Genomic DNA, 9747 nt, shown 5'->3' with positions numbered 1-9747 from the left:
AGGCTGGCCAGCTGGTGAGCCCCTGGGGTCTGCCTGTCTGCACATCCCAGAAGTGGGGCTACAGTGTGCACCTCCCTTCGTTCTTAGAATCCAAATTCAGGTCCTCATGATAGCCTGGCAAGCCCTGTATCCACCAAGCTATCTCCCAGTCCCAGGACCTTAAAGGGAAGACTTTGGACTATAAGGCCCTACTTCCAGATACCCCTGAATGTGAGGCCCACGAGGGGCAGCTGTGGTTTACATCTGTATGTATAGGGGACTGTTCTCACCCCAGCCCCTGGCACTGAGTTTTAGATGGGCAGCTTTGGTGGCCTCCTGCTCCCCCAAACCCAGTCCCTCCAGGACCCTCTTAGTCCCAGTTAGACCTCAGCGACCAGAAATACCTTTTATTAAAACACTGATCATTATTAAAACACCTTTAGGTACGTTAAATAAATACAACCTTTCAAGTTGTACAAACAGCTCTCTGGTGGCCTGAAAACAATTCCCTATAAATTCTGCTTCAGCAGCATCTGTAGGCTGCTATAGCACAAGGGGAGGGGGGAGGAGGGAAGATCCGACACAAGCTTTCCGTTCCAGGGCTGGTTGCAAGCCTTTCGTTTTATCATGGCCTCCCTGAGAAGGAGACCTTTTAGTCCTTGTGATGGGGCCTCCTGCCCCTGCCTTCCTTGAAGTAGAGTTGATGTCCACCGTGTGTTCACATCAGCATCTTCCTGCCTGGGCAGACACTTAGACACTTGAAGGATGTCCTAAAGGGGATGGCCTTTTATTTTTTGGTTTGGGGCCCGGGACCTAGCAAGCCTGAATTGAGAGCATTCCCTCCCAAATGATCGCTGTTGGGCCCAGTTTGGATATTGGGGCGAGGGGGGGGGGGGGGAGCAGGGCAAAAGTTTCCACTACAAAAGGATGTGCAAGTAATGTGGAGGTTGGCAGTTTTTGCTTCAGGGAACCCACATATTGCCTGGGGGTCCTAGTACTAGGTCATCACCAAGGCAGAGCCAAGGGACCCAGAAGAGACGAGTCAAATCGCAAGAACATCATCTAGTGGCTGTAACCAATACCTGTGACTTCTGGAAGCCTGGAGCCTTCCTCGTGTTCATGTGGGCCACCTGTGGCCCTGCGAAGGTGCATGGAGACTGCCCTGTCTCCATCCTAACTGCCTTTTTCTGGGAGCCAGGGGTTTTCACCCACCCAGGAGCATGAAGTCCTGCGGTTTCTTTATCCAGAAGATAAACCTGTTAGGGGAGCCATCTCATAACCTAGCCAGCATGGTTTTTGCGTACCGCTTTCTTGAGGCTGCCAAGGCGCTCGGGGCTTCCAGGTGGTGGTGGTAGCTTGCAGCTGAGGGGAGGTGCAGGTTGAGGCCAGAGTGCCACGGGGCCAACAGATGAGGGCCTGCGGCAGAGCGACAGCATGAACGCCAGAGTCCTGGCTGTGTCCAGAGACTGTTCACCCTGGCTACACTAGGAAAATATCCTGGAGCTTGGGTCAGTTGGGATGGGACGGGCCTGGCCTCTCCCATATCTCAGCTGGTTCTGAGACCCACAAATGCTTAGTCACACTGCTGCATGGACCCTCCAATCAGGAGATACCCTGCGGCTGCCTCACTCCACTTCATCTTTGAGGCGATGAAAATGCCACGCACCCAGGCTATGAAAGTTTTTCAAGCTGATAGGCTTGGGGGAGGCTATTCTACCTGTAAGGGATTTGACTGAGTCCTCATCTGAGAAAAATTAAGAGGATTTTATAGTCTGAATAAAGTGTTCAAAAATTCATCTCTATTACAGCTCCTGCGGAAAAGGCAAGGTTGCCATCAAATGCCTGATTTATGTTTTCCAGGTCCCTAACTCAGGAAGGCAACAACTTATGGCAATGGTAAAGTTATCAGACCATGAAGAGTTGATCACCACTGGGTGTTTCCCAAGCCATATGTGGGACTGAAGCCCCACAGCTTCCAAATACACGAAGGTCCTCAGAATATTGGCTACAGGGAATTTGGGGGCTGGAACAGGGGTGTGGAGGCTGAAGGACAGGCAAGGACAGGTGAAACAGAGGAGCTGCTTAAGCCTACCAGCTGGACACTGAGCAGTGATGGCCATGCCCTGCTCCACCCTGGCACTTCCAACAGACTTAGGACTTTTCTGTCAAGAGGCCGGTTGGGGTGCGGTGATCTCACATGCTTGGAGCTGCTGGCTTGGATGAACCAGCTTTGGGTGTTTCCATTTTTGCAGGAAGTTCTTGCAGGCAGTGTTGCTCCAGACCCACTGCTGAAAAGTGGTTGCTGTTGATCTTGCCAGAAAATGAGGCTCTGAACAGCCAAGAAAGTTCATGGTGGGAGGGGCATTTATTTTGCCAAAAGCCACCCTGGTTGTGCCAAAGTTGGTTTTGCCTTGCACATTCACTCCTGGCACTCTCCTAGAAATAAGTGACTGGACATTTGCATCCTTCAACACAGGTGTGCCTATTGCCACCTGAGTTGAACAGGGACAACTCTGGATCAGGAAAGGCATACCTTAGCCAAAGGTGCACACACAGCAGAGAAAAATGCTTCTTAGCCCAGACTCAGTCCTACCCAGCTCAGTTGGGTGAGTTCAGGTCCCAGGGGAAGTTCTCAAAGGGATGGGGAGAGGAGCATACTGTTAAGACACAAATAACAATTATTTGCTGCGGTTAAAGTGTGGGAGACCATGGTGGGCGGGGCTCAGGAAAGGAAGTGGGGACAGCAGCCCACAGACAGAGGCTTAGTGGGGAAGCCTAGGACACTATGGGCATTTCAAGCTTTTGTGTAGTGCCTAGGAAGAGTTTTCATTGTGCATCTATTTGCACGATAGCTCAGTGAGCACAAGGGGGGGGGCCCAGGCTGTGCTAGCATTGCCCGTTTCCTGTGAAAGGAAGCAGTGGGTCTGGATTTTATGAAGGTTTCATTGCAGAGTGACACCAGCCACATTGCTGCTGCCACCCACTACCCAAACTCAACTGGGCCCAGAAGAGAACCTTGTGTTAAAGGCCTTGACTTGGAACAGGTGCAGTGTCCTTATGTTCCACAAGCGTCACCTGTCCCTGGATAGGTGTTTCTGTCACATTCTTCAGTTCAAGGTGCTATACTCCTGAAGCAACCAGAGCTTGCTGAGGGCAGGAGAGAAACATGTCTGAGTTAGTAGGACAGGGGACAAACAGTCCCGGGAAGACAATGATGGGAGAAAGAGTAACAGTTCCCTGCCTGGGCCACCAGAGAGCTTCTCCTGGGTATTCTGGATGTTCTCTGCCCAGCAGGCCAAGGCCTCTCTCTATCAAGCATGGTGGCTTCATGCAGGACTGGTCCTTGCAGGCACTGGGCCCATCAATGTCCACATCCAGGTCTGTAGCTGCTTCATAGCTGGTCCAGGACGCCAGCACCGAAGATGGCCTCCTCCACCCTTGGCTCCTCCGAGGTGACCGTTGAGCGGACAGTGCCCACCACGTGTCGCACCTCCGAAGGGACAGTGCAGTGTGAGTGTTCCAAGAACTTAGCCACCAAAACCCTGGTGTCTGTGTAGGCCTTGCTCTCCACCAGGGAGTGTGGCCTCTCTTTGGAGACGGTCTGTAAGGTCTCTGGCTTGGTTCCTTGGTCCATTTTCCAGGTACCTGGGTTGCCAGGGGGTGAGAGCTGGTGCTGACAGGCCGCTACGGCTGGGCGTGATGCGGAGACTAAAAATCAAAAGTGAAAGAGGAGATTTGAAAACAACTGTGGACCAAATGAAACCAAAGTTCTAGGGGGGAAAAAAAGAACAAAAGTATGCTGCAAGTTTTGTTTCAGAGAAGGCACCCGGGCGTGACCCAGCTTCCTGTCAGCCTGAGGTCAAGTTGGTGTTAACCTCTAAGGATTGAGGGGTGGGACCAAGAGAAGGGCTGGTGAGGGTTACTGAGCTCTCCTCAGACTTCTGCAGCTCCATGACCTCTATCCTTTGTGGTCTGGTTGCTTGCTGGGGCAGCCTAGGGAACATTCAGACAGCCTGATTTAAGACTAGAGCTGAGGGGGCAAAAAAGGCAGGGAGATTCCTCTACCCCGTCAGGTGTAGAGAGCAGCCTCTATCTGGGGTCTTCCCCAGTGTCCTCTAGGCTGGGCCTGGAGGAATGACTGACTCCCATCAGATGTCAAGCCATCACTCTACCTCAAAATTGGGACAAACACTGCTTAGATGGCACCTCCAAGAACTAGGTACCTTTGGGTGGTGAATATAGTCCACTGACCAAGGACCCATATTAAGAACCAGCCTGCCTAACATATCATCCAAAACAGACACATTCTGGGTGGTCTTTTCTGGGTCCCTGGGGGTAGTAGCATGCAAGCTTAGTAACGAAATACAAGATGATGTGTAAACTTCTTAGGCAGGGCCAATGACCCCCTAAAAAAATCGTAAAGCAAAATAAGGCCAAGCCAGGTGGCAATGACCCCAGTCTTAGCACTCTGGGGCTGAGACAGGAGCTTGGGGTCAGTCTGGGCTATTTAATAAGATGCTGTCTCAAAACAAAAGTAAATGTGAATCAATAAGCATATGTATGCTGTTAGTCATTGGCTTTGATACAATTACCTTGAGCCAGGAACTCATATTCTAGGGCAACAGCTGGAGCAGTTGAATGCAGAGACAGCAAAGGGCCGCTAGTCATGACCCCAATGCCCCTGACTCACAGTAGGTGGATGTCAAATGTTTGAGGAGCACCACACTTCTTTCCAGAGCAGCCCAGGAAAGAAGTCTTGGGTTTCAGGCTGCATCTCAACCTGAAGGACATTCAGACCCCATAGGCAGGAAGGGGCAGAAGGGATTACTGGTAAAATTCACCAGCTGCCTAGGGCTGAGCAGTTTGTTAGATGGCAGACAAGCAGACTGTAGATAAAAGGAAGCCACCTTGTACTTCTCCTGGCCCAGGTCCCACAGGAGCCCAGCAGGTGCCTGGGGATACCCTCCAATCCCGAGGCTCTCCAGGGATACAGAATACCTCCAACGTGTGGAACAATGGCGATCTCACCTGACCAAGAGGAGGCTGAAGCAGCTGTGCGGACCTCAGGAAGGGAAGGTGGCCACCTCTCCCTCGCCCCATCCTTTCAGCTGTTTGTCATAGACCGACCGTGAATCCCATCAAGAGGGATGGGCCAAAGAAAGCTATCAGAAGGCTAGAGAAGGGACCTGATCTCCTCCAACCATATGTGAGCCTCTTTCAAAGCTCTGTGAGGGAAGAGTGGACATGGAAACCCACATGCTGCCCCCAGGGGTGGAAGAAAGGGATGTCCTGTTTCCAAGTAAAGAAGCAAAGCGAGCATTCCAGGTTTGGATGACCTTTCTCCATGGAAGGGGGGGGGGGAATGTAGCACCCAAAGTCTACAGGTACAAATCTGAGATTTCTACCAGGAAGACGTGCCCAGATCTGGCTTCCCTCCAAAGGCTGCTCTTCTTTGGCATGGCCAGACTCTAGGCTGCCTGGTGTTCAGCTGCACAAGGCACTGAAGTGAGGCTGCTGTGGGCATCCCCTGTGCCTTCTGTAGAGCTCTTTCAAATCCACATCAGAAAAAGTCCCATCTGTGTGATGCAGAGTCAGGGTCCATAAGCCAGTCCTTAACTGGCAGACGTTATTCCCCTGTAACATCAAGGTTCTGATGTTCATTCTCCAGCCTTGGGCACACAAGCAAGACTCCCAAGGAAGCTGTTATGGCATATGCACCCCAGACAGCTGCCTACCTACTGCCATATTTTTCACCATGATGATAATGGACTAAGCTGTAAGTCAGCTCCAATGAATTTTTTTCTTTATAAGAGTTGCTGCGGTCATGGTGTCTCTTCACAGCAACAGATACCCTAAGTACTCTTTGAACACACTTGGTGCAGAGGACACACCACCTACACACAGTCTTTACCCGTGGCCACCTACTCTGACCTGGACCTCAGAGCATGCATGTAGTTCAGTGATCATGCTCATGTCAGAGCTGCAGGCCACCTGAAGGGATCTCATTACCCTAAACTCTTGAATCCTTCCTCCCTTGCCCGAATGATGCCTCCCTGGGAATGCAGCAAGGGCCTAAGGCTACCCACCCCTTCACCCCAACTCGGGGCCCTCAAATGTGCCGATGACACTTCCTAGGAGCCAAGGTTGGGCCTCAGCTGTCAGAGGTCATTTGCCCTACAAGTTGGGTACACCCCGAGAACACAAGAGAGCCATACCTGCTTCACTGGATGTGCAGGAGGTGGGGTCGCTGGCTGAGCGGGCCACACGCCCTGGGCTTGGTTGTGTCTGTGTGCTCAAGCTTGTTGCTTCTGGAGACACACGGTGAGGGACTGGAGTAGACAGGAGAGGTGGTGGGGTGTCTAAAGTGCCATCAGGGGATGGGTGGCTTGGACCCAGTGAGGCGGCACCCTCTGATGTTGGGAGACTTGTGCTACTGGCAGGCACTGCAAGGAAAGGGGCATAGTATCAGAGAAGGGGGCTACAAAGGCACCCGGATGCACAATCAGCCAGCCTCCTGCCCTCCAAACCCAAGCTATGTAAACTCCACAGTTAGAAGCAGATCAGCCCTGAGGCAGGTCACCACGAACTACTTCGATAAAACCCCCAGGGTGGGGGAAGCAGACAACCTCCCAGGGATTACTTCAGGAGGAGGATGGGGAAGCTCAGGCCCCGCCCCCTCCCAGAAAGACCAAAGTCAGCACTCTGCTGCTTCCATCACAAGCTGCTTGTTGATTGGGGCTCACACAAGAGAGAACTCAGACTCACACAAGGAAGAACATGGACTCCTAAGGACACCAGCACCAGAGGCTGTGCAACCCATGAACATTAAACCCCAATGGGTAGACACATCCTTCACTCTCCTGGAATTACCGCAGCCTACTGGCTCCACTCAGGAGCAGACACTGCAGGGTGATAACCTGCCTGAGGTCCACTGGCTGCACGGCAGCAGCCAGAATTCCATCAGTGCTGGGAGACTTTGCCCCTTCCTTCTCTTTCCACAGGGCGTGGTCAGTGCTCCATGCTCCCCTGTGTCCATGAGCTTGCCCCAGGCCAGGGCTTCAGAGCCACACACCACTTGGTACTCACTGCCTATTCTCAGAGAAGCCCATGGAAGACTCTAAAGACTCTTGCCTAACCACTGCTACCCCCTTCATAAACAGTTGGTGACAATTAGTGGTCCATTTGGGAAATATAAATAGTACCACATACATCACATGCAAGCAAACACCCCAATCTTCAGGAAGATTAATCCTTCTATTTTGAGGGCATAAAATTAGCAGAAGAAAAAAATCCATAACGGCAAACCTGCAGCTTGGAGCAGGGACTTCATGGGCAGGATAGTAAAGGGAAGAAAGGAAACTGACAATAAAAAGTTGTGTGCTTTGGCTGTGCCTTGGCTGGGCTCATGGGGCTCACAGAGACTAAAATGGTAACTGTGGAGCCGGAATGGATCTGTGCGAGGTCCTCTACTTATATGTTATGGTTGTTGGCTTGGTGTTTTGAGGGGACTCCTGGTAGTGGGAGCAGGGGGTGTGTCTGACTCTTGTCTGCTCTTGGGACCCTTTTCCTCCTACTGGGTTGCCCTGCCTATCCTTGATGTGAGGGTTTGTGCTTAGTCTTACTGTATCTTTTGTGCCTTCTTAGGTTGATGTCCCTGGGAGGCCTGCTCTTTTTTGGAAGGAGACAGGGGAGGGAGGTAGAACTGGAAGAAAGGGAGGAGGGCTGGGAAGGATGGGAAAGTTGCCGTTGGGATGTATTGTATGGGAGAAAAATAAATACATTTTTAAAAGTTGTGTGCTTGTGTAATGAACACGGTGCTACCAGAGCGGAAGTGAAAGAGAGACAAGTCCCCACCATGAGCAGGAAGGTCTTGCTAAGCCTCACACATTTCCTCATGACTTGATTTAATAAGCACTTTTTTCTATGAATCTACTCCCAAAATATCTTCTAAAAAAGAAAACACTTCAAATGAAAGAAGTGATTCAAATCCAGATACACACATGGACAACAGACCTGTAAAACAACATTGCTCAAACTCAAGGCTGGGAACGGTTATTCCATGGAGGGTGGGAGAAGCCATCCGGAGTGATGGCACCCTGCTGATGTCACTTTTCTGTAACGTAGTTTGGCTGCTCTATTAACACTTAAAATACAAGCTCCCTTAGACTCAGCAATGCTCCCAGGAGTTTATTACCTGACACAATTTGACAACTGCTCAGAAATGAAGAGATTATATAAAAAAGAAGAAATACTTGATCATATCAGAAAATTTCAAAGACAGAAATGGCATTCAGTAACCACAGCCAACCTCTGTTAGTTACTCCCTAGGGAACTACACAGTGGTGTGCCAAGATCATCTAGAATAAGCTGAGCTGTGTGGTGTGCTAAGATCATCTCAGGGAAGCCAAGCTGTGTGGTGTAGGCTTATCATCCCTGCTACACAAGATACTTTGAGGCAGGAAGACCATGTTCAAGACCTATCTGAACTACATATAGAGCATTTTTCCAGCTCATCTTAGGCAACTTAGTGAAAACCTGTCTTGAAATAAGAAGTAAAGAGAGCACCGAGGATGGTAGATCATTGTAGAATGCTTGCATGGAATGTGCAAGACCATGCATCAAATACAAGTATTGCTCACAAATAAGTACCCACATACATACATATCTACATATGCACACACTAGCATCAACTACTACTCATCTATCTCATCTGTGTGTGTGTGCATGCCACTGTGTGTGTGTGTGTGTGTGTGTGTGTGTGTGTGTGTGTGTAGTTAACCTTCTTGAAAATATTTAAGTATATATTTATTTCACCTCTTTGGAGACAAGTTAAGCCTGGGGTGTGGGGGTGGGGCTGTGCATTTGACGACAAGTACCTGCAGAGACCAGAGGCATCAGATCCCCCTAGATCTGGAGTGGTGGCTATGATCTGCCTGATGTGAATGCTGGGAACCGAACACGGATCTTCTGCAAGAGCAGGATGTGCCCTTAACTGTTGAGCCATCTCTCTAGCCCAACATCAAAAACGTATTTTAATTAACTTCGTTTTGTGCCTCTTCTTGATCCAATTTTCTTACTGTCAGTGCTAACACAATTAAGTCATGGATAGGCAAGTGTGACTTCACTCTGAATATATATAATTACTAGAACAAGAAATTACAGTAGATACCGAAGAAGCTCCAAGCCCAAGACTGGTGACTGTTTTTTCTTGCTGTCACCCGTGTAATGCTGCGTGCCTGTTTTTATGACAGTTATGGTTCTAATGGACTTCCAATTTTTCATCCAAAAAAACCCACCCACAGTTTTCATAATTAATATAGAATAATGTATCTAGCATGTGCCACATGTTTTTCACAACTCTCATTAATGAACTTCACTGTTCTCCCAGGTTTTCACTATTATGAAGAATGAAAACACCTTCGCCTTTAGAATTACTCTCCTTATGTTAGACCCCAGGGCACTCCCAGAAGTGGAAATTACCCCAATTAACAATATAAGCATGGCTTCTAGATAAAGAGCCCTAGAATGACAGACTGTTTTATAAGATGCCAGCCAAAAATCTGGGTTGTAGCTCCCCTGTGGTCTTGCCTCAACACTACATTATTATTCAAAATAGTCTAAAACCAACTAGAATCTATGAAGAATTGTAAAACTAAAGAGCAAGTTTAGCATGGTAACAAGGGGAAAGATCAACGTGAGAGTGAACCACATTTATATCACACTCATAACACAGGGACCAGGAAATCCCAAATGCAATACTGTTCCTGA

General features: G+C 49.5%; 1 protein-coding gene across 3 annotated transcripts in view; it reads right to left on the bottom strand.

The window, feature by feature from the left end:
* Positions 1–371: 371 nt before the first annotated feature.
* Positions 372–9747, bottom strand: part of Fam189a1 (family with sequence similarity 189 member A1) — a 409697-nt gene continuing 400321 nt past the window's right edge. For all 3 annotated transcript variants that reach the window (XM_040730819.1, XM_005084412.4, XM_040730821.1), the window contains 2 exons: positions 6195–6422; positions 372–3687 (listed from right to left, as the gene is read on the bottom strand). In XM_040730819.1, the coding sequence (XP_040586753.1) occupies positions 3371–3687; positions 6195–6422 (545 nt within the window). In that variant the 3' untranslated portion in view covers positions 372–3370. The remainder of the gene's footprint in view (positions 3688–6194; positions 6423–9747) is intronic.

The sequence above is a fragment of the Mesocricetus auratus genome, unplaced genomic scaffold (genome assembly GCF_017639785.1).
Source record: "Mesocricetus auratus isolate SY011 unplaced genomic scaffold, BCM_Maur_2.0 Super-Scaffold_4256, whole genome shotgun sequence".
In the NCBI taxonomy this organism is placed as follows: Eukaryota; Metazoa; Chordata; class Mammalia; order Rodentia; family Cricetidae; genus Mesocricetus; species Mesocricetus auratus.
The sequence above is the reverse complement of the archived record's forward strand: the minus strand, read 5'-3'. Positions and strand labels throughout refer to the sequence as shown.